General features: G+C 41.9%; 1 protein-coding gene across 16 annotated transcripts in view; it reads left to right on the top strand.

Annotated features, from left to right (window-relative positions):
• GRIP1 (glutamate receptor interacting protein 1) overlaps positions 1-24,903 on the top strand; it is a 511,591-nt gene that overhangs the window by 131,805 nt on the left and 354,883 nt on the right. For 3 of the 16 annotated variants that reach the window (XM_075931287.1, XM_075931230.1, XM_075931223.1), the window contains exon 1: positions 19,549-20,219. The exons of 3 other annotated variants lie outside the window; for them this stretch is intronic. In XM_075931287.1, coding sequence (XP_075787402.1) covers positions 20,087-20,219 — 133 coding nt within the window. In that variant the 5' untranslated portion in view covers positions 19,549-20,086. Of the gene's footprint in view, positions 1-19,548; positions 20,220-24,903 lie in introns of those variants that run through there. 10 more of the 16 variants (XM_075931244.1, XM_075931239.1, XM_075931253.1 and 7 more) reach the window with 6 other exon arrangements.

The raw sequence follows: 24,903 nt of genomic DNA, 5'->3' as shown, positions 1-24,903 counted from the left end.
TCATGTATTCACTTGACTCTCTCTATGAGCAAGGTTTACAAGTAAAGCAATTACTGTACCATGAGATTCTCAGTATAATTGGCAACTTCATCTATTGGTTGGCATCCAGTATTGGTATGTTCCTTTCTTCATTTGTGGGTGGCACCAGAAGGGCCTCTGAGAAGATGGTCTGCATTGACATAAATTAGCTGTCATATTAAATCTAATTTAAATCCTTGTTTGATGCACTTAAACATGACTCATAATTTCCCCTCAAGAGGTTTCTTAATATGCTATGCAAAGTAAAAGACAAGACTACTCGTGAATCACGTATACATGAATTAATATACAATTTAAGTTCTTTTTACCTAATCAGCATACATAATATTAAGGAATGTAGCATAATTCTCCAAAAGCAGATGGTCTGTCCTCCTCCACAATTGGTGACAGAACTATTTTCATTCTGAAATATGTTTCTGTTGCAAAAATGGCATCTTGACTCTTATCAGTGTCGTAATATATATTCACTGTATTACAGAATTATTGAATCTAAAAGTCAGAACTACAGAGTGGCATTTTTCCTCCAGTTGTCCTAAGTGGTTGCTTTCACTTACCTGCCAAGTCATAGAAACAAAAGTACAGTGATATTGGGTGGGACCAATGGTCCATCTAGCCAAGCGTCCTGTCTTCTGACAATAATCGGTCCCATATGCTTCAGAGAGAGTGAGCAGAACATAACATTTAATTCCATGTTTCCTTTATAACAGCTGGCATAGCAAACACAATAAACATTCCCTGCTTCTCCCTACCTACTCTTTTGGATCTCATTAAAATGTTGCAGGGAGACCACATAATACTGAATTCAGAACTAAGGATCTGATTAAAAGCCCACTGAAGTCCACTTCAGTGTATGTGATTGACACAGGATATTAAGGAGAGCATGGGTGGGTGAGATAATATTTTTTATTAGATAAATTTCTGTTGATGAGAGAGAGAAACTTTTGAGTTACACAGTGTTTTTCAGGTTCTGAAGAAGAGACCAGAAAGAGCGCTCTCTAGCTTAAATTTCTCCCATACTTTAACAACACCCACTTTGTCTCACTGAAGTCCATGTAAATCTTTCTGTTGAAATCAGTGGGCTAAAGTTGCCCTAAGCATAGAGGAATCACATTTTAAAGGCACAGTGACCTCTTTAAATCATAGCCATTTACAATGCAAATGAAGACAAAATCCCTGCCCATAAAAGCTGGCAGTCTAAGGGCTTTTCCCTGCATAGTTATTCCTGTATGTAGAGTTGCTGACTTTCCATTGATTTTGACAGGACCCCAGGAAAGAATAACAACACCGAAAAAAATAACAGTATGTAAGTTTATTACAGGCAGTCCGCGGGTTACGTACAAGATAGGGACTGTAGGTTTGTTCTTAAGTTGAATCTGTATGTAAGTCGGAACTGGCGTCCAGATTCAGCCGCTGCTTAAACTGATCAGTTTCAACAGCGGCTGAATCTGGACACCAGTTCTGACTTACATACAGATTCAACTTAAGAACCCCAGGCATCCCCAAGTCAGCCGCTGCTGAAACTGATCAGCGGCTGATTCCAGGAAGCCCGGGGCAGGGGCTTCCTGTAGTCAGCCACTGGTCAGTTTCAGCGGCTGACTTGGGGACGCCTGGGGCAGAGCAGCTGGGGTGCTGCTGGGTTGGTCCAGTAGCGCCGCCGCTCCTCGGTGCTACTGGACCAACCCAGCAGCACCCAAGCTGCTCTGCCCCAGGCATCCTGATTCAGCCGCTGCTGAAACTGACCAGCAGTGGCTGAATCAGGACGCCTGGGGCAGAGCAGCTGGGGTGCTGCCGGGTTGGTCCAGTAGCGCCCAGAGCGGTGCTACGGGACCAACCGGCAGCGCCCCAGCTGCTGTACCACAGGCGTCCGGAGCAAAGCCGCGGAGCACGGGGGCAGTGGGACAGCCCAGACGCGCCGTGGCTGTCCTGCTGCCATCGGGCTCCGTGGCTTTGCTCTGCTTTGCTCCCCGTCCCCCTGGTCTGCAGACCAGGGGGACGGGGATCAAAGCGGCGGAACACGTGGGCAGCAGACAGCCCAGACGCGTCTGGGCTGTCAGCTGCCCGCGTGCTCCGTGGCTTTGCTTCCTCTCCCTGGTCTGCTGGAGACCAGGGAGAGGGAGGGCCCCATTCGTAACTGCGGATCCGACGTAAGTCGGATCCGCGTAACTCGGGGACTGCCTGTATCTGTTACTGTAGTGCCGAGGAGTACTAATCACAAAGATGGCCCCTATTCTGAAGAGTTTCACAATTGAAATATGTCAAGAAATAACAGGTGGATAAGACAGACCCACAAGCAAATAAAAGGAAACAATGATACATAACTGGCCAGCATGATGGGTAATGGCATGAGCACAACAGTGTTGGGTCTTAATTTAGATAAGAACAATGAGACATAAAACATAAGGATGAGAAGGAAAGGATGAGGGAGAGGACAGTGTTCAGTCCTGTGCAGCTCTTGCTTTACTTAGACTCACTGAAGCCACTGAAACTATTTGGACTAACAGCACATTATGTACAGTGAATTACGTGTGTAAGTTTTCAGTGGCTTGGGACCAGTGCAGACATGGTGGGATTAATACACTTGTCTAAAAGGTAGCAATCAAGATTTTAAATTATTTTTAATGTGTACAATGTATATTTTGAAACTGCCCGTGTGCAATATTTTGCTTCTTATTTGGAACTTAAGTTATTTTCACAATTTTGCAATTGAATCAGTCTTAATACTGAAAACTTAATAGTGTGAACTGAATATGATCAAGTATATTTATTATAGGATCAAAATTGAAATAATCCTGAAATTTGCTGCAGCTTTAATTATTGCAGCTTATACCACTGAAAATTAATATATAGCTTCCCAAATAAGTGAGATGTATAGATCATGAGAGTCACATATTAGTATTGTATGTTTGCTCATTTAATTTACTTAGCTGTTGCAGTGCAGTGTTTCAAATGGAGTGGCAGTATCAGAAACCCATAAATAAGACTTGGTAAATAAGACTTGTCATTTTTCTTTTTGATGTGTAGGTATAGTCCATGCAAAAAGCTGATGAACAGTGTCTTATGTCAGCGTGTTATAACAGTTAATCATCCTTTCCCACACAACCATATGTTTTCCATGGTTTTAATAAGGTAACCAGGTTGTTTTGTGAAATTATTAGAAACCCTGCAAAACATGTAGAGGTTTTTATTTTTTCCATAATAAAAGTATGCTAGGAATATTACTAAGAACATGATTTTCAGATTTTACATCTCTGTCAGGATTTCCTTCTTTCAATGAGTCTCACTGAAGTCCATGTAAATCTTTCTGTTGAAATCAGTGGGCTAAAGTTGCCCTAAGCATAGAGGAATCACATTTTAAAGGCACAGTGACCTCTTTAAATCATAGCCATTTACAATGCAAATGAAGACAAAATCCCTGCCCATAAAAGCTGGCAGTCTAAGGGCTTTTCCCTGCATAGTTATTCCTGTATGTAGAGTTGCTGACTTTCCATTGATTTTGACAGGACCCCAGGAAAGAATAACAACACCGAAAAAAATAACAGTATGTAAGTTTATTACAGGCAGTCCGCGGGTTACGTACAAGATAGGGACTGTAGGTTTGTTCTTAAGTTGAATCTGTATGTAAGTCGGAACTGGCGTCCAGATTCAGCCGCTGCTTAAACTGATCAGTTTCAACAGCGGCTGAATCTGGACACCAGTTCTGACTTACATACAGATTCAACTTAAGAACCCCAGGCATCCCCAAGTCAGCCGCTGCTGAAACTGATCAGCGGCTGATTCCAGGAAGCCCGGGGCAGGGGCTTCCTGTAGTCAGCCACTGGTCAGTTTCAGCGGCTGACTTGGGGACGCCTGGGGCAGAGCAGCTGGGGTGCTGCTGGGTTGGTCCAGTAGCGCCGCCGCTCCTCGGTGCTACTGGACCAACCCAGCAGCACCCAAGCTGCTCTGCCCCAGGCATCCTGATTCAGCCGCTGCTGAAACTGACCAGCAGTGGCTGAATCAGGACGCCTGGGGCAGAGCAGCTGGGGTGCTGCCGGGTTGGTCCAGTAGCGCCCAGAGCGGTGCTACGGGACCAACCGGCAGCGCCCCAGCTGCTGTACCACAGGCGTCCGGAGCAAAGCCGCGGAGCACGGGGGCAGTGGGACAGCCCAGACGCGCCGTGGCTGTCCTGCTGCCATCGGGCTCCGTGGCTTTGCTCTGCTTTGCTCCCCGTCCCCCTGGTCTGCAGACCAGGGGGACGGGGATCAAAGCGGCGGAACACGTGGGCAGCAGACAGCCCAGACGCGTCTGGGCTGTCAGCTGCCCGCGTGCTCCGTGGCTTTGCTTCCTCTCCCTGGTCTGCTGGAGACCAGGGAGAGGGAGGGCCCCATTCGTAACTGCGGATCCGACGTAAGTCGGATCCGCGTAACTCGGGGACTGCCTGTATCTGTTACTGTAGTGCCGAGGAGTACTAATCACAAAGATGGCCCCTATTCTGAAGAGTTTCACAATTGAAATATGTCAAGAAATAACAGGTGGATAAGACAGACCCACAAGCAAATAAAAGGAAACAATGATACATAACTGGCCAGCATGATGGGTAATGGCATGAGCACAACAGTGTTGGGTCTTAATTTAGATAAGAACAATGAGACATAAAACATAAGGATGAGAAGGAAAGGATGAGGGAGAGGACAGTGTTCAGTCCTGTGCAGCTCTTGCTTTACTTAGACTCACTGAAGCCACTGAAACTATTTGGACTAACAGCACATTATGTACAGTGAATTACGTGTGTAAGTTTTCAGTGGCTTGGGACCAGTGCAGACATGGTGGGATTAATACACTTGTCTAAAAGGTAGCAATCAAGATTTTAAATTATTTTTAATGTGTACAATGTATATTTTGAAACTGCCCGTGTGCAATATTTTGCTTCTTATTTGGAACTTAAGTTATTTTCACAATTTTGCAATTGAATCAGTCTTAATACTGAAAACTTAATAGTGTGAACTGAATATGATCAAGTATATTTATTATAGGATCAAAATTGAAATAATCCTGAAATTTGCTGCAGCTTTAATTATTGCAGCTTATACCACTGAAAATTAATATATAGCTTCCCAAATAAGTGAGATGTATAGATCATGAGAGTCACATATTAGTATTGTATGTTTGCTCATTTAATTTACTTAGCTGTTGCAGTGCAGTGTTTCAAATGGAGTGGCAGTATCAGAAACCCATAAATAAGACTTGGTAAATAAGACTTGTCATTTTTCTTTTTGATGTGTAGGTATAGTCCATGCAAAAAGCTGATGAACAGTGTCTTATGTCAGCGTGTTATAACAGTTAATCATCCTTTCCCACACAACCATATGTTTTCCATGGTTTTAATAAGGTAACCAGGTTGTTTTGTGAAATTATTAGAAACCCTGCAAAACATGTAGAGGTTTTTATTTTTTCCATAATAAAAGTATGCTAGGAATATTACTAAGAACATGATTTTCAGATTTTACATCTCTGTCAGGATTTCCTTCTTTCAATGAGTCCACCCGTGGTCTTTTAATTTACACTGGTTTTGTGACATTTTACTGATGTATTCCAGTGACAGTATTGTAAAATGTGGCTATAGTCACCTGCCAGAAATTACAGCAGTAAATGTGACCTAACTTTCCTGGTTTGTAAATTCTATGTTGACTAGCAAACCAAGCCAACTCCTCTATTTGTGACATATTTCAAGGTCTAACCTTTATTGGCTAGAAGATTTCTAGCTAAAATGACAAAGGATGACAGTGCTTATAGTTTGGTAATGTTTGCTTACTGAGCGTGAAATGAAATTTAACAGTGTGGCATGTCTACATTTATAAATTTATTGTGGTTGTTTAGATATTTTGGAAAATTAAATGTCAAACCGTCACCCTTTGCTTCAAAAATGGACTATACTGTAAGTCCCCACACCTGATCTTATTATTTTTACCAACATAAAATTATTTCTGATTCACCAGTAATTTTATTCACATGTAAACCTACAACTGATGATGTGACCATGTCTGAAAATAGGGCCTGACAATATCAGTGTAGAATAAGGGTCTGGTGCTGGTTGCCCTGAGCAGTTTTCTTCAATTCAGTTGAACTGTGAGCAAGGGTAAACAGATACCTGTATTTGCACAATCAGAGAGCCTGAGGTGAAGAGGTTTTGGAAAAAAATAGAAAGCGTGGAAATTCAAAGTTTTAGGAATATCATTAACTCTCCCCCCAGTAGTTTGCCGCCTTGTGCAGTAGGATTACATAAAATAGAGGGAAATGGGGTTTTTTGTAAATAGTTAATAGTTCATTCTGACCTAGAATTTGAGAGTACAATTATCACTGCTCATCACATTTGAGTACTCAAGTATGTTTAAGCGGATCACCTTACAAAGTTCTATTCTAATTCAAAATCTTATGTTTTAAAATTTTTGTATCTATATATTGGGCCCCCAAAATGATAATGCATATAATCTGCATCTGGAAAGATAGATACTTGCTTTCCATGGGCTTCCTAAGTAACATCAGTTTTATACACACTTCAGAATGTTGGTTGTGTGATTGTGACTCATGGCCCAAATAGGGCTTATAAAGCACCTACCTCACATAGTCCCAATGCAGACAGCCACAGTGGACTGTCAGAGAATCACATCTGATGGCAGTAGGGCTGCCCTGGCGGATCAGGAGATGAGAGGCTAATACAAGGTGATAAAGTGACTTGCGTACAACTTCCCAAATAAATATACATTCTATGCATGTTTCCTTGTCAATGATGCAGGGTGTCATAAAGGGAAAATAGGATTATGAGGTAGGAAGCAAAATGAAGGGGAAGCATTGGGGAAAAGAGATCATTCCGCATAACTTGCAAGTTCCATAGGAAACATGTTTTATCAAACTTAAGGAAATTCCTAGTCAAAATAGTCTTGTCGTGTAATTATTGCCTTTGTAAAAAGAAAGAAGAAAATGGAGTATCTGAGGAGAAGTTGTGATTTCAAGGATAAATATTACTTTAAGGATAATATGCTTAAAAGCTTGCCTAGAAGAAAGTTCAGTCTGCTGGTTCAGGGCTGCTGCCTGCTGTGTTTGTGTCTGAATGCTGGGGTAGGAGATTATAGTTTGAATTTTGGTGCAATTGTGTGTCCTGCACCTTGAGCCCTGCACCCTTTGTGGTGAGGGGAAATTCTGGGATCGAAGCAGCCTGATTCCTGCCCGAAGAGGATCTCTGCCAGAAGAGACCAGCCCCTCTGCAGTGATTGAGTCATCTCTGAACCTGAGGCTCATTCATGGAGTGTGTGCGCGTATCATCTTTTAGTTAGTAAGTCAGGGAATTTGTTTGGGGATTTTATAACCTGTTGCATATTAAACCTGTGGAGGGATTTACTGCCTTCTTCCATGTGTGAGTCCTTTGGGCTGTACTGGACCCAGTCAGCCCCACTGCTAAACCACTGCAGAGAAGAATTTTGTGGTCAAAAGTCATCAAGGGCCCCAACAAAGTACGTGTACCAAAAGGGGCAAATGATGATTTTGTGGGGCCCAGGGCAGCACAATTTCGCAGGACCCCCCTTTGCCATGGTGCATGCATGGTGGCGCCACGGGGCTTCTTGAAGCGCGGGGCCCGGGGTGGCCGCCCCGCTCGCCCTGCCCTATATCCGCCTCTGTGTACCAACAGGACACTAACTTTACAGCTGCTGGGCATCGGTGAACCTAAAGATAGTGTTTTACCATGTTCTGTTATATTTGTCTCTTGTTTAATATAATTGTGTTTGTGTTTGTGTTATTTTCTGGGAGTCTCCAACTATCTTGCAAATACGTGGGGATTACCCTGGGTTAGAATTTTCCTTCTAAGCTGCCCTGGTGACCCTGCCAGGAGGGAGTGAGGGGGTGGAGGCACCGCCAAATAAATCCATCGGAAAAAATAAAGTTGAGTGGGTAGCGGGATCCAGAAGAACCCAGACCTATCCATCAAAACCTGTAAGAAGATTGGCCTTAAAGAAGGTAACCAGGTGGAGAGGGGGTGCTACAATAGAGAGAGTTGAGAGCAGAAAACACTCTCTGAGAGATCATTCTCCGAGCACGTACATAGGAGGTGATAGTTTCAGGTGCTCAAAACATTCTGTATTTACCTCTTGAAAGTACAGTAAAACTCCAGTTGTCCGGCACTCCTGATAGTCTGGCATCACCTGGAACCCGGAAGCGCTCCAGGCAGCTGGACAATTGGAGATGTTCTGCCCCGGGCTTCCCTGAGTCAGCCGCTGGTCAGTTTCAGCAGCGGCTGACTTGGGGACGCCCGGGGCAGAGCAGCTGAGGTGCTGGGTTTGTCCTGTAGCGCCATCCCCCATCCCTCCCACCCCATCCCAGACCCCTCATAGCCTCCCCTTCCGATTGTCTGGCATATCTGATAATCCGGCACCCCCTGGGTCCTAAAGGTGCCGGATTATCGTAAATTTACTGTAGTACTCAAAGGTTCTAATCCTTGCAGAGGAGAACTGACAAAATCATTCTGGCGCTTGTAGAGCTTGAGGTTCCAAATAAATATTTGGAAACATTTGCAAACATAAACTACTTCCAAGTTTTGCAGGCTCTGCTATCTTTTGATTGCCTTGTCCTTTTTTTTTTTTTTTTTTGTAAAACTTTTTCAAATATTCTTCTGTGCAGAAAGTCACGCTGTGAAATTTCAGGGACCTTTTTTGTCCCCCCGCCCCCCCTCTTCAAATTAAGTTTTAAAAAAGACAGGTCATGATAGGATGTAAGTTAGTCTTAAATATGGAATTACCTCTGCAGCTGTGGAACAGAGGCAAAAAGCAAGCCAAAATTCTCTGTAAAGATATGTAGAAGGTAGAAATTCCCATTATACAAATTCTTTGAAGTGTGGGAGCTAGTCACTGGGCCCTTTTACTGTGCTAGTTTCCTTTGGAAACTGTCCATGGTATTGTAATATGAGTTAGTCTGAAAAGCTTCCTATTGGTTTCTCCTCATTATGATTTTACACCTTTTATATTTCTCTTATATCTTTCAAATTGCCCATCTAATCTTTTTTTTAACCCAGTCTCTTTATCACTGTTGACATCCATGTGCGACAACAGTCTATTAAATTACATGTATTTATTTAGAAGGAATATTAGCTGCATTCAGACATTTTAAAAAATAAAGGAAAGCTTGGGATGTGGAAGTGGATAAGATGGGTTTAACTTACCTCAACTGGATTGTTCATTACTCATCCTGTTGGTCTATGCCTCTGGGTCAGGAGATTGTAGATAGATTGCTAATTTGCATAAATATTTACATATTTTAATCACAGATACATTCAGTCATAGAGTGTTTTATGAGCAAAAAAGAGAAGTGTCTGCAAACAGAATTTGCTTGTTTTGTGTTCCACAGCAGTAAAATCTTTCTCTTGCATTTACTGAGGAAAGTTTATGACTCCACAGATTGCATTTTGCCCTCAAGATATACAGTTTTCTAGAGTCTTTTTCAATGCTTAAGTTTCTGGTTGTAGGCTTGCCAGTCTTCTGGCCAGATTCCTTACTATAACCTATCCTCTGTTCCTTCTTGCCATTCCTTTAGTATTTTGAAACAAATGACAAAGGCATCTTGTCACAGCTGGTATTCATCTCTGTGGGTAACCATACAGTGGAATTTGGTGGTTGTTTCCCTTAGAGAGAGATATCAATTAGATTCTCACAGCTGTCATGTAATTACAGTTATTGTTTGTAAATATTAAGCAGGATTATATAGCAGCTGAGGTGTGCACGATGCTTTTTAAAAAAGTGACATGGGCCTTGTGCAGAACAGTTTATAATCTGTGCTTGATATGATACAGAGCATCAACATCAGACAAGGGTGAGACAGGAAAGAATTTTTACATCTAATATCAGTTAGAAGGTTTTTTTTGTTTGTTTCATAGTGTAACACATGTTAATTCTCCTAATTTTACAGTGAATCACCGGTGAGGGGTGAGGTGAGAGATCATGAAAGCTGTGGCCTGTATCCTATAGTGAGTTTCAAATGGGCAGACTCCAACGCTGGGTGTTAACTGTACAACCAGGGCATACCACAGAATCAGGAAGGACATAGACTTAGTGGGCAGGAAGTGCTTGGGGGTAGAAGGATACACAAGATGCCTAAGTGAGTGCACTCATCTACTACTTTTCCATAACCATTTCTGCTATTTCCTCAAAGAAAAAAACCCTCTCTAAAAGAGAGCTGATCTTGCATAAGAGAGATGGTATCCTACAGAAATCTTTAAAAGGAAGGAAATGTCCAATTAAGGTATTCTTCTGTAACATACTTTAATCCACCCACATCACATTTGCCAATTTCACTGAAACTTTATTCAGCTAAATCCCATTTACCTCTCAGATATAAAGTAATACAATGCACACACCCTATTCATCAGGATTATGGTCTGATGAAAAACTTTAATTCTGACCTCAACATCATCAATTTGTATATGTGCCAGTGAAATGTGTGATGCATTATTTTTGTCTCTTCTTTCCTCCTACTCCCACTGTGATGTTGAACTTCAACTTTGTTTTGATTAAGTAGAAATAATTATTTTCTTCAAGAAAAGAGCTAAAAGATTTATGGCAAATGGAAGTTTTTAGTTCAAATGAGGCAAATGTTTATAGCTGTATGAACTCACAAGTTGGTGCAATGAATACTTTTATGTACAACATTAAGTGAGACCTACCAAGCAATATTTCAGAAGTATTTTTTTGACTACTTCTCCCCCCCCCCCCTCCCAAGCTCTTGCCAGTGATCAAATACCCTCAATTCACACCACTCAAGGAGTATTTTCCACTTTAGGGTTTAAAAAACAAAACAAAAACAAACAAAAAAAGTACTCTTTAAGCACCAGAGAATTTTTAAAGTTCTGTTAGAGACAAAACCTAGTTAATTCTTAACAGTAGAGCCACTGTCAGTGCATTCAGAAACCTAAGTAAATTCAATCTTTCTGGTGTTGGTCTTGGGCAATGGATATGTATCCCTGTGGCAGTGGTTAGGTTACAATTGGTTTACCCACTTTTGTGTGTTACAGTTATCGTGTCATGAATTAGGCCCTATAGCTGAACCTGCTCAGAATCCTGATGGCCTAATGAGCAAAGCTGAGGCACATCCACAGGACAGGCTAAAGGACTGCACCATCTGCTTGATCACTCGAAGAAGCTAGCAGGCTTGTTCCTAAGACCAGCAGAAGTGGTAGTTCATTGACTACTTTATACTTGAGGCATACTGATGGATTCTGTTTTCCTGTGCTGTGCTCCCCTTGCTTCTACCCTGGTCCTGCCTAATGCCTGTCCTGGACCTTATTCCACTCCTGTCTTAGTCTTCCTCTTGCACAGAGAACACTGTTGCTCCTCCCTTCCCCAACTCCAGGGAATCCAGTTCTGACCCTTTGCACTGATTCCTACCTCGGCCTTCACCAGTGGCTCTGGCATTTGGACTGATTTTTGTTCTGAACTTTGGCTCTGATTCCTTGACACTGCCTTGAATCTGGGCTTTGGCATCCAGACTGTGATGCTGGTTCTGAGTCCTGCTCTGTTAAATAGGCCTGACTCCAGCTCCAGCCACTAATCTGGACCTACCCATGACCTGGTCTCCAGAAAGTTTTTTTTTAAAGCACAGGGGTGGACAAATACCACCCACAGGCCAGATCTGGTCTGCCAGGGTTAGCCCCTGTGGGTCCCCAAACCACCATGCTTACCTGCACTTCTGCAGGTGCGGGGGATGGCAGCTCCTGTTGGCCACAGATCGCTGTTTCCAGCCAACGTGAGCTGTGATGGCCTGTACTTGCGGAAGTTCAGGTAAATACAGTGGCAGCGACCTACCAGGAGCTAACTCTGCCAAGCCGCATTTTATTGCCCACGCTGATCTAGCAGGTACCAAAAGCAAATAAGCAAAAAGAAAAAAAAAACAGGTAAAAGGATAGAATGTATAAATTGTTTGAACTGAATTTTTTTGAAATGAAAAAAGGCTTAAATTTCTTTTCCTAAAAACATCATTTTTGCACCAATTCCAGTTGACAGTGGCCCTTTTAAATAGTTATAACGATTCCACAGCAGTTTGCAGCACATTTACAAGATATGTCTAGTCACACACATGCACATGCACACGCACGCATGCACACAAAATTTCCCAATATTTTTGTGAATTCATCTCTTCTCCACTACTTTTTCTCATTCAATTGCATTAACATTGGTTATACACTGATTTGTGAGTGTGTATTTGTTTGCTAGAAAGCTTGTAGAGAGCAAAAGCAATCAGGAATGCTAACATCTATGAATCACTTAGTGTATTTGTTGGAAATGCTTGCGCAATGATTTTGAAAAACTGTGTTTATTTGCATAATAGATCTGTCGAATAATTATGTATGGTCACAGATAATTTATTAACAGAAAAGGGTATGTTAAGTTCATATCCTCTAATCAGAAAACAGAAACAAACTTTGGGTGAATAATTATTAGTAAATAGTCACAGTGACCAGTTGTGAACTGAAGTAAAGTAGTAGTGAAGTAAAGTCCATAGACTACAGAGCTGGAGAGGAAGTGGCCTGAAACTATTTAGGCTTTAATCCCCTTGCAAATCCAGTATAACTAATGCTGGAGCCCTCAGGTGCACTGCTTCAGCAGCATAGGTGCAGATGCCACTAAAATTTGGCCTGACTACCCCTCTGTTTTGATGGAGGTGTGGTTGAGCCAAGGAGTCTGACCAGATGCACAATGAGTCTGTTTCTTACTAGTGTCAGACTCAGGGAAATCCACCAATAGCTTGATTCCTGGCAGCCCTGGTCTTCTGCATTGTGTGGGTAAGAAAGAGGGGAGACTTCTGATGAGGTGCCCTTGCAAAGGAAGATTTAGCATAGACAAGGCTCTTTATTTAATCTTGCTTGACCACTAAGGGCTGTGAAGGTGAGGATCTGACCAGGATCTTGAAGATGATCTAATATTGAACTAGAAGCTAAGTTAGTATAATATTGCAAATAGTCAACACTTTCATGATGGTCTTAGTAGGCAGCCTGAAGAAACTTGATCTGACTAGCATAAAGAAAATTTATAGGAGCCCAGGAGAGAAATTTGTCAGAGTTTTACATCGTTTCTTTTGAGTTTCCTGTTAGCTTTGTAGTTAACGTTAATTTCTAGTTATAAGGCGGGGAGAGGGCAGTAGACGTTAGACTGGAAAATTGGTGTGTATTTTAAATCTGTTCAGTGGTTTAAAAATAACAGCTTTATGAAATTGGAGGGGTTCAACCTTACATCATTTTTGGAGCACTGTAGCGTGTTTTTAATAGCTTCAACATGTGTGGAAGTCCATACACAGTCTAGTAAAAATAATTAAAATAAGGGTATTGGTATTATTAGTCATTGCTATTTGTATTTGTGCAAAGGGGAGCAGATGGGTAAAGTAGTTGTCAGCAAATCATCTAGCTGTTTGGCTAGAGTCCCCTGGGAGGCCCTATTTATGTACCTAATTAGATATGAACAGTAGCTGCGGTGATATACTAAGGCAGGGGTTGGCACCTGATGAAGAACCACTCCAAGAATTTGGTAAGAGGTCAAGGGCCACATTCTTCTATGTTAATAGAAGAGGTGTGGGGTCTGGGATGGAGGCTGGGTTCAGAAAAGAGCTCGGGGTAGGGAATTGGGGTGCAGGAAGGGTGGGTATAAGGTTTGGGTGTGGGAGAGGATTCTGGCCCAGGACAGAGGGTATGTGTAAGGTCTGGGCGCAGGAGAGGATTCTGACCCAGGACAGAGTGCTGGAGGAGGTTCAGAGGGTTTGGGTTGTGACCTAGGGCAAGAGGGAGTTGTGACCTGGAGCAGGAGATTAGGGTGCAAAGTCCTGGAGGGATATTAGTATTGTGACGGGGGCAGGAGTGCAGGAGCAGGTACAGAGGCTAGGGTTGTGAGCTAGGGCAAGGAGATGGGAAAGTGAGTGTGAGGGATGTCAGAGGCAGGCTCTGTCTGGGAGGTGTTTACCTTAGTAGACAGCTCCTGGTCAACAGCCCAACCAGGCCCTTGTGTGGGTTCACTCCCTGCCTGCTGTGCTCCCACATGTTGGTCAGAGTGGCTGGTTGTTGGGGCCTTGTGTGTCTCTGCATGCTGCACCCCTTTGGGGGGGGGAGGTGGAACAATTTTTATATTGGGGGTGCTGAGAGCCATTGAACCCAAGTGTACCTAAGGGAAACCATTTCAAGTCAGGAGGTGGTGCAGCATTCCCCACACTCCTAGTTCCAATACCTGCACTGCATGCACCCCCAGCACAATGCTCCCATTGGCCAGAACCCGCCAGCTCCAGTTCCTGTCCCCTGTACCCCATGCTGCTGCTTCTGATAGAGGCAGCAGTGGATAGGGACAGGTGACAGTGCTCACGGGGGCCTGCTTCCTGCGAGCACCGGCTTCTGCCTGTTCTCCCCTCTCGCCCCCTCACTGCTGCCTCTGATACGAGTGCTCTTGCACTTAACCATGAAGGCTCATTGGTTAACCATTTAAATGTGTTTACTAGCACATGCCTAATACTAATTTGTATCAGTAGGGTCCTACCAAATTCACAGCCATGAAACTTGTGACATGGACTGGTAAGTCTGACCTACTCCATTAAATCTTGCTATTGTAGTGGAGACCTGATTTTACAGTTTTGGCCAGCTGGACAGTGGCTGTTGTTGGGCTGGAGTCCAGTTCTTCAGGCTGCAGCAGCAGTGAAGGAGACAGGTGGCATGGTATGGAGGGCATCACTTTTGGAGGGAGTCAGGGTTGGCTTTATACAACCACACAATCACCAATCTATAACCCACATACCTACTGGATGTTGTTCACTGCCCCATGTGGTGGCACTTAGACCACTTACAGAAAGAGAATGAGTTTGTTCTACAGCCTCAGCAGAGAGCAGTTGGCTTTTAGCTCAAGTGGTAGAGGCTCATACACTAAGCTCCAGAGGTCCCAAGTTCTTTCTGTCAGTGTTACACCTGCTCTTGACCCCATGGTCAGGGGGAGTGCTGTGGTCACCCCTCCCCTGCCAGTCAATCCAAGGCCTCTGTAACTCCCAAGCATTGGGCTCTAGCTGTTAGTCTTGGATGGGCTGGAAAAGGGCAGGACTTCCTCTTCCTCTCCCTGCGTCGCTCCCATGACTGGGTCAGATCCATCTCCAGGAATCTCCCGTGGCTTCAGGAAGGTCAGTGGCTGCTGGCTGGGAGACCAGCTCTGAAAACAGTGCAGGTGCTAGCAGCACAGAGGTGAATGTGGTATGGTGATGCTCTTGATGTCTGAGCTGTTGGTGGTAGCAGCGATGCCTTCAACAGCTGCTTTCTCACTCCCAGCTCTAAAGGCAACAGCACAGAAAGAAGAGTGGCAATTCCATGACCCTCCCTAAAATAGACACCCTCTCTCCCCCCAACCATGACCAATAACCCTGTTTTGGGTTGACACCCCCATGGTTACAGTGCTGTGAAATTTCAAAATTAAATATCTGAAATTTGAAATGAATGACTTTTAAAAATCTCACAACCATGAAATTGACCAAAATCGACCATGAATTTGGTGGGGCTTGTAGCATCAGAGTATGGGGTTCCCTCCAGTTCCCCCAGAAATTGTGCAGGTGTAACTGCCACAAGGCAGATTTGAACCTGGGACCTCTGGAGCTTAGTATAAAAGCCTCTACCCTTTGAGCTAAAAGCCACCTGGCTCCCAAGCTATGCTGTAGAGGTCTCTTGTTCTTATCTGTTGCTATGGTCTAAGTGCCACTGCATGGGACAGTGAACCACACTAGGTGTGTGAGTTACACTGTACCCACCCTCAATCGTCTCATGCCTTACAAGGAATGCAACAACCTCTTCCCAGGTCCTGGTATCCCTTTGAGTTTTCAGCAATGTATTTCAGTAATTTTTTTCACTACCTTGCTAAGTTAGCCAGACGCATGTGCACAATGAATCCTTTCTTAGCTATGTACTTTACAAGCTTACTGGGAGGGGAGGGAGGGAGGGAAATCCCACTGTGCAATCCCACTGTGCAATCTCAGCATGCAATTTTCAAAAGCTTCAAACCCTGCAATTTTCAAAAGCTCCAAATCCATAAGCAGTTGGTGTGCAAAACTTCTTGTTACACTATGCAGTATTGTTGTAGCTGTGTCTTTCCCAAGATATTACAGAAACGTGGATGGTGAGGTAATATCATTTCTTGGATCAGCTTCTGTTGGTGAGAGAAAGAAGCTTTTGAGCTTACACAAAACTCTTTTTCAGTTCTAGGGAAGGTACTAGAAACCTTATTGGTATAACAGTATCAGTTAGGGGTGTGAAAAATTCACACCCAGAGTGACATAGTTAAACGAAGCTACCCCCCTGCATATGTGTATGTTGACAGGAGAACTTCTGCTCACATGGTTACTGCCTGTCAGAGAGGTGGATTAACAGCGCAAACAGGAGATGCTCTCCTTCTCATGTAGGAAAATACTCACTAAAGAGTATGTGAATTGTAATGCTGTATGTGAAGATAAGCCCTAAAAGTGTCACTGCTGAATACAAGATCAAACAGATAGTTTAACTTAAGCAGTTAGCACATATTTTAAGAGTCCACTCCAAACCAACTAGCCATGAATAAGCCATGAATCCAGTGTTTTGATGAAGAATCCTGATTTTTAGTGTCTGGCAAAGCTATGAATTTAAGCTCCCAGGCTCATCTTTTGAAGAGGGTGTGCAGGTTTCCTTTGAAATAACGACTGAGATGTCAGACGTAGTGATTGCTTTGTGAAAAATGTTTACTCACAAGTTACAGGGAGTTTTTCTCTTCTAACATTTTCTTGTGTGAGTTCGAGTGTGTTGTGATATGCACGAGTGAGATGCATGGATCTTGAAAAGTATGGTGTGGTGGGTGTTGATCATGTCTGTTTTTGGCATTTGTTCTGGCAGGGTCTGGTGCTGTTTTGAGTTGGTGTGTGCTGGTCCATGGGGAGCTTTCTCCTGGAAGCATTCTTTGTGTAAAGGCCAGAAAAGGGGCTTCAGGAAAGATTTCTTTTGAGATGGAGTCCCCTTTCAGTATGGGCTGTAGTTGTTTAATATTAGGGAGATGTGGAGGGTGAGGTAATAGTGGAGGTGATTGATGGCCGCTAAAGGTGTGTGGTTAGATGGTTTTATTTCTGTGTTGAAGCATGTTTTCTTGGGGCATTTGGGTGACTGTTCCATGATGTGATCTACTTCTCTGGTGCAGTGTCCTTTTGTTTTGGTGAAGGCAGTTTTGAGTGTAATAAGGCATACACTCTGGACTTTCCCTTTGGAACATATTCTGTGGTATCTGTGTGCCTGGCTGTAGATAGCAGATTCCTCCTGAGATGGTTACTGGATCTGTGGAGGTGGAAGTGGTGATGCCAACCTCTTCATGGGACATCTTGAGCAAGAATTTCTGTGCAAATCACCATGAAACCAAGATGCATCAAAGATCTTCATCGGCTGAACAGATGACTTAAGCTCCGTCAGGATTTTTCTACAACTTCTGCAGCCATCATCCATCCATTAAGCTCTCTCTGGAACATTCCTACAGTAGCATCTACTTTCTGGATACCACAATCAGCTTCAACAATTGAAGCGCACAGACAAGAAGCCTACAGGTCACAAGAGCTACCTTCATAGATCCAGCAACCACCCCAGACACTCCAAGAAATCTCTTATCTACAGACAACCAGCCACCTTGAATCGCTTATTCCAGCAGTCATGATTTTGTTGTCACCTCCTTATATTTGTTTTCTTAACCTGTTGTCTCTAGTGATAGGATTAAATGAAGGCTATTTACATGTAGACTGTCCCTGTGTGTACAGTGCCTAGGAAAGTGTTTCCTCAATGGTTCCCAGAGTTCCGCGAAGTGAAAATAAGGGTACTGTGAGAAAATTCTATTACAATAACATTTTATGATTTAAAAAACAATTAATATTTAAGCATTTATTAATTTTATTGAAAACAATTTTCATTTGTGTTTGCCACGATAAGTGTCCCTGTGTAAGGCCAGTTTAGCCAGACTGGGGACGATGATGTCACTACTCAGTGCTGCACGCGCCATCAGTCTGTGGTGCGATCTCCTATTATATGCCATCATTAACGGTTTGTACACATTAAATATGATTTTTGGTTTTAAATATGTGTAATTAAACTAAATGTTGATCTCATGGCCTTGTTTAGCATTTGTTTATTATTATCCTTACTTATTTGTGGTCTACTTTTTCAGTTTCATATATAAGACTGTTATTAGGGGTTCTGCAAAATTCTTTCAAGTTTAAAAGGGTTCCGTGGCCAAATAAAATTGGGAAACACTGGCCTAGGACAATGGGACCTTCATCCGAGAGTGAGGTTTATTGTTACAACACAGATGATGATGATAATAATTTAATAATAATAAATCCCATTTCCTCAATGAAGGCTACATCCATGCCAAATGCCAGTTTTCAACATTTACCTATTCAATGTACAGCAGTTAAAAAGTGCCATTTTGTTTTATATTGGGAAAAGTTTTTCTCTCCACCCTCTCATAGTTAGAAATGGCTGAACCGTTTGTGTTTGTACTGGGCACAATTCACCAGTACCCTCAGTGTTTGGGCTACTACAACAAGATTGCTATTTATACTCATACTAGGTCTCATTGAGCTACACCTAGATTGAAGAGGAACTGGAATTGTCCTTGTTGGGAGCCAGGTAGGTAGGTAGGTTCAGGATAATTTGACTGATGTGAATAATTGCATTCCAAATTGTGGCAGCAGACTGGATACTAATACAAAGACCTCCTGCAGTTTACTGGACTGCTGAGGGGTTATAAAACAAACTGGTAAACAGTCATCTGATTAGATTTATTTGAATGGGCATTGATTTTTGTTCTCCTAAAATAAGGGAATTCTGTCAAAAAACACTTGAGAAATTTGTTTTGGAGAATGATTGTGGAGTGCAGAAACAAGTAATCAGAAAACCGTGGGAACCTTTTTAGATGTATTGGAGCATAAGCTTTTGTGGGCAAAGACCCACTTCATCACATGCATCTGACGAAGTGAGTCTTTGCCCATGAAAGCTTATGTTCCAATACATCTGTTAGTTTATAAGGTGCCCACAGGATTCCTTGTCGCTTTTGCAGATCCAGACTAACACGGCTACCCCTCTGATACTTTTCAGGTAGTTTAGCCTTCAGAACAGAGTTCTGCTTGATGCCTGGTTGGTTTGCTCTGGGTTATTTATTAAAAGTTTTAGAAGTCAGCTAGGATTTTAGAGTATTACATTATAGGCTAGCCTGTACCGTTTGGTCATGATGTAGCTTCCTTTGTTTTCATTGCTGTATGGCTGTGATGGATCTATAAGAAGCCCGTCTGTTAAGTGCATTTTAATATTTAGATCCAACAATGATTGAAATACATTAATGCCCTGTGGGTAAACGTGTCATTTTAAGCAGCTGCCGAGCTTTCTCCCTGCTGCTCCAATTAACACATTCAGCATACACACTTCTCTGTGAGTGGGCTGTGTATATGGGTTAAACCACTTTGCTGTTTATTCACCCCCTATGTGTGATATCAAAGGTGGATCAGCAAGGGTCACATTTTAAAAACAAATTAAATCAAATGAGGTCTTGAACATGTGCCACAGTAAACGTCAGGTTATTGACTAATAGGCTACAGTAAACCTGTTTTGTCTTCAGCTATGGTTGAGTCCATTGACTAACGTGTCCCCGCCCCCTAAGCTCCTCTTCAAATGATGGAGACATAGGGTAGTGAAATTCTAGTGCTCGGATTCCTCTTGCTGTCAGGCAGATCTTCTGAACTTTGTTCTTGAAAAGCTAATTGATATCAAACTGTACGTGCAATATTTCCACATAAAAAGAATGGATTTGATAAAGGTCCTTTTAAAGGTAAAACAAAATGCTTTGTCATAACTGAAACTGTTGGGATTTTTTTTATAATGGTATCAGAGTGGCTAATCAAAGTGTGCAGCTCTCCATCTGTATTTGCTGTTCATTCATGCTCAAGCAGCTTTTTGTGAAGCTTAGCTGTTGGCTAAGACCAGTGAAAGGTAAACTGAGCTGATAACTGTACGTCGGGGAAAGAGATGGAACGTTTCTTGGGCTTTGTGAAGCAGATAAGACGATCGAGAAGAAGAAAAGGCAAAAAGTACCGACCCGAGGAGGATTACCACGAGGGCTATGAGGATGTCTACTATTATGCTTCAGAGCATTTTCGAAGTAAGCACTGTGTAACCTCACTTTCTCTTGTTGTGATAAATATTCAGTTTTTTATCAGAAAAATCCTAGCACTGAATAGATATCCACATGTGAGCCTCTTATAGGTATTACAAGCACAAAACTGTTATTATTTGCATAAATATGATGGTAGGAAATTAGAAAGAAAAGCTTTTGTAGTATTCTAGCTTTCAAATCAGGCAGGGTTTGTTGATGTTAATGTTTTAGGTTCAGTTAATTGATTCTCACTGCTGCAAGTCTTTTGTTAGAGCACTTTGTATTGTAAACTGATATGATAGCCTTTTTAGAACACTTTGAGGTATATATGTAAAATAAAGCTACATTCATATTTCTACTGCACTGCTCTTTTTAAATAATTGCTCTTGTATAAGTTCAAGTTGATGATTAATATTTCTTGATTGAAAGTCAGTTCTTTGTGTCTGAACCGTGACCTCGTATTTACAGTAGAAAGTAAACTCAGGTGGAATTCTTTGGTGCAGCATGTTCAGAATGGCTTTAGGAACTAAGCAACTGGGTTTTTTTTCCACTTAATTTGCTGTCAGACATCTGCAGTAATAGCTGTAAATCAAAATAGAATGCCTATTTTTAAGACTCCTGTAAAATCTGTATTATAAACAGCAATGCACTTGAACCCTTGCACCTGTCAGTGTTCTTAGCTCATGTTCTCTTTCTGATTTATTCCAGTGGGTTGGGAATGCCCAAAAATGCCTGAGGGGACAGTGGGAGAGAAACTACTCAAAGACATCTGAATTTATTATGCCATTCTCTAACGGAAGGTGTTGACAGTATAATCAGTCATGCACAAAAAATATTTTTAAATAGAGTTGTTATTCTTTTGACCTGTGATTTGGGAGCTTTGCAGCAAAGAGCTGTATGTTCTGCCTCTCCCTGACAAGATGAAGTTTAAATATACTTTTATGTTTGTGTACTGTATCATTCAAGTGGCAGTCAGTTTCCCTTCCATCACTTATTCTTGTTTCCATCTGAATAAAGTGTATTATGGAAAAAAAATACAATGTTTTAAGGGTTAAATGGAGAAAAACTGGATTATAATCTAGAAAAAAAATATTTCTACTTTCATGGAAAAGCACGTAGCAAAAATGACTTAGGCGTGGTTCTGACCAACTACATCCAACTTCTTATCCAAGCCAAACAAGGTGGTTTACTTTTGGGGTTGTATTTAATTTTTTTGAATATATGTGTATAATTTATTTGGATGTTTCATGGGCCATCCTTATTCATATTCTCAGAGCTTTTCTTTATAAGAGGTTATTGTTACGTGAGTCACATTCAAATAATGAGTACAAGGTATGTTTAATTAATTTGAGATCTGTTAAGCAAAGTACTTTATTTTAGACAAGCTTATCATAACATGGTACTATCTTAAAATTATGTGGTCTACACTAGGAATATCACATTTAAAATAGAAAACACTGTAGAATTTTAAAATGAAATAATGAAAACATTCAACCTTTTTAGCTTTCTTCTGCATTGGTAGTGCCATGCAAATCACATGGATATATATATATATATATATCAAATTAGCTATGTCAAGCTAGTGTATCCCTAACAGATGGTAATAGAATATATTTTGACAAAAACAACCAAGCAAACAACAAATGTATGTATGTATGATTTTATTAGCTATTTTGAAAAAAGAAGCATGAGTCAAGTGTGTGGCTGGACGAAGTTCTTAATGGTAATTACTCATTTCATTTTTACTCTTATTAGTAGAATAAAGTTATAAATATTTTTCTACATACTTTAACCTGCCAAGGTCATGTGTGTACTAAGATATTTTCAAGTTGGTGAATGGGCAGTTCTGAAATTGGCATAATCAACAGAATTTAATAACCACCTACATCATAATACATAGCTCTACTGAGTTGGATGCGCAGGGGGCTTGCAACTTCAAACAGCAACTTAATAAAATGTATTCCAAGAGACTCAGACTCTAGAGACTTGATTGTTCATCAGTCATCAGATATGAAAGTGTTTTACTGAGATATCTTGTCAAATGTAATTGCTTCTTAACATTTCTTTTGTCTACTTTTTCAGTATGTTGTATGTCACTGTTTTGGTGGGTAGATGTAATACAAACTTATGTTGCACAAAGTGTCCAGGGATGCCACTGTTGTGAAAAGTTTTGCTCTTTATGCCAAATTTAATGTAATCTATGAAGTTAAATATCTATGCCACATTTAAATATTACTTAGCTATGCACCAGCAATTCACTGTTTACAGTGCAGGTTCAGAGGAATGACAAGCCTTTTAATTATCATTCCTTTTGCATTCATGTTTAGAAAATTCTTTGCATTGCTGAAAAGATACTTTACTACGTTTACTGATAAAAATGTCGACAGCTCAGAGATAATGGAGTCAGAGATTTCTTGTTAACTCAAATAGTGGAAGCATTTCTGGCATGCCCTCTTCCTTCACCCCTACCCACCCCCAGTAGTACTAGGTACTTGGACTTTTAGTTCCAAAGTAATATTTTATTTCTCTTTAAATTTACCTAATGGAGCTGAAGATTCATTCAAACAATCATTTTACATGTGCAATTAATATCTCTCATGTTCTTATTTGATATTACACATTGTAATATATACACTTTTTGCTATGAAACCCAAAACCTATATTAAAAGAACTCTAGGATCAAACAACCACACAAAAAGCAAAAGAAAAGAGTTAAAAATTGAATAGGCCTCTGGGAATTTAAGATAGAAGTTGGCATTTTTCTGTCCCTAACTTTCCCTTTTGTGCCTGGATATTTTAATTCATGCTCTCTATTGTGTACATAGGAACACCACTCTTCTGAACCCCTCTGAATGGAAAATAAGATGAGCTATGCTCCTTTGGCACAATAGGGTCAATGTAGGGTAATTATGGCAAAAGCTCCCCTGGTAAAAGGATGGTCCTAACTTTGAATCTCCCCCTTTTCATCAAGCTTTACTACAACGCTATTGAAATTCATTTTCTTAAAACTTTATTCGTAGCCTTATTTTGAGATGCTGTATTAGCTACATTATTTTTGTTAAGATTATCTGAATACAGCATGTTACACGACGTTAGTACCTTCCTCATCTGAGGAAGGATGAGGGATTTTGCCAGAGCAGGGGAGGTCATTTCTGGCCCCCTGCCACTGCTTGCGCCCACTTCCTCCAGCTGTGGCCCACTGGTTTTCCAGCTGGCTCCACAGCTGCAGCTGCTCTGCTGATCCCACTGGGCTGCTGTTGTGGCTCCTGGCCCTGCTGGGCAGCCACATACCGGCACTTTCAGCCCAGGGGGATAGCTGCACACCGCGTCTTTGGGCCCCACTGAGCAGTCGCCACCGCTGCTGCAGTTTCCAACCCTGCCAGGCAGCCACGAGTCACGTCTCCCAACCCCACTGTCACATGCTGGGTGGCCCTCGCTGGCAGTCTACTTTGGGGCCAGCAGGTAGCCTACGGTCCTGCTGGCCCCACAGGGCTCCATGCTTCTGGCTTTCCACCGGGACACACTGTTCCTGCTGCATCCGTGCTGGATCATGGATGTTGCTGGACCAGAGAGTCCCGGTTTAGAGAGTTTCAACCTGTATTGATGAGTGGTATTCTTGTTACACAAACTCATAACAATATTAGTATTGCGGGTCTCTCATTCATTTAAATGAGACATAACTTTGTGACAATGAATAATGAAATTACTGCCCCAGGTACTCTGAAAACTTGGTGCTTAATACATAACCTATCTGAGCAAGTGTTCTATTAATCTTGTGCACTGTTAAAGTGCTGCCACATAACCGGTTCATTGCAATGAAGCTTTGCATAATAAAAATCCTTATTACATTATAGATTGTTTTTCAACTGTAAGAATGGTATGTAGCAGAAGTTCTTGAAATATTTTTGATGTTCTATTGTTTTGTAAAACCAAAACATTTCACAAAGATATATTGGTTTTGATGGGAAGATTTCTGAGTTGCAAGGCTCTGTTCACTTCTGACAAGAGGTAGACACACTAGTTGAAAATGTAACCGTTTCAATCTCAAAATGGAGCATTCCACATTATTCCATTTTGCAAAACAATTCGAAAGGTTTTTCATTTTAGTGCAAAAGGAAAATAACATAAGAACAGCTGGGGACCCATTTTGACAATTCAAGAAGACTTGGTGACCCGAGGCAATTCAAAAATGGGGGGAGGAAGGAAGGCAGAGCCACCTGGGGAAACACTTGGCGACCCTTTTGAAATGTAATGGCCAGGTCTCGAGAAACAATGTAATCTACTCACCTGTGGCGAGTAGATTACACCCCGGAAGAGCTGGTGCAGAGCTGCGCGGCTGGCGAATGGGGCTTGCCGCCGCTCAGCAAGCCCTGATAATGGCGACCCATATTTGGGTCCCGACCCATAGGCTGGGAAACCCCTTTGTTAGACCAAAGATCCCGGTATCTATCCCAGTATCTAGTCTTCCAATAGACAGTGACTGCCAGATGCTTCATGGGAAATGCCAGAATTGGTAAGCATCAAGTGATTCATCCACTGTTACCTATTCCTAACTTCTGGCAAACAGAGGCTAAGGACACTTTAAAGCACAGTTTTGTATCCCAGCTGGTCCTGATTAATAGCCCTGGATGACTCCACCCCCCATGAATTTAGAGTTCAAAGGAGAACTAGATTTAATAGTCTTGGCCTC

Source organism: Pelodiscus sinensis, chromosome 1 (assembly GCF_049634645.1).
Source record: "Pelodiscus sinensis isolate JC-2024 chromosome 1, ASM4963464v1, whole genome shotgun sequence".
Lineage (NCBI taxonomy): Eukaryota > Metazoa > Chordata > Testudines > Trionychidae > Pelodiscus > Pelodiscus sinensis.
This window is presented reverse-complemented; position numbering and strand designations above follow the sequence as displayed.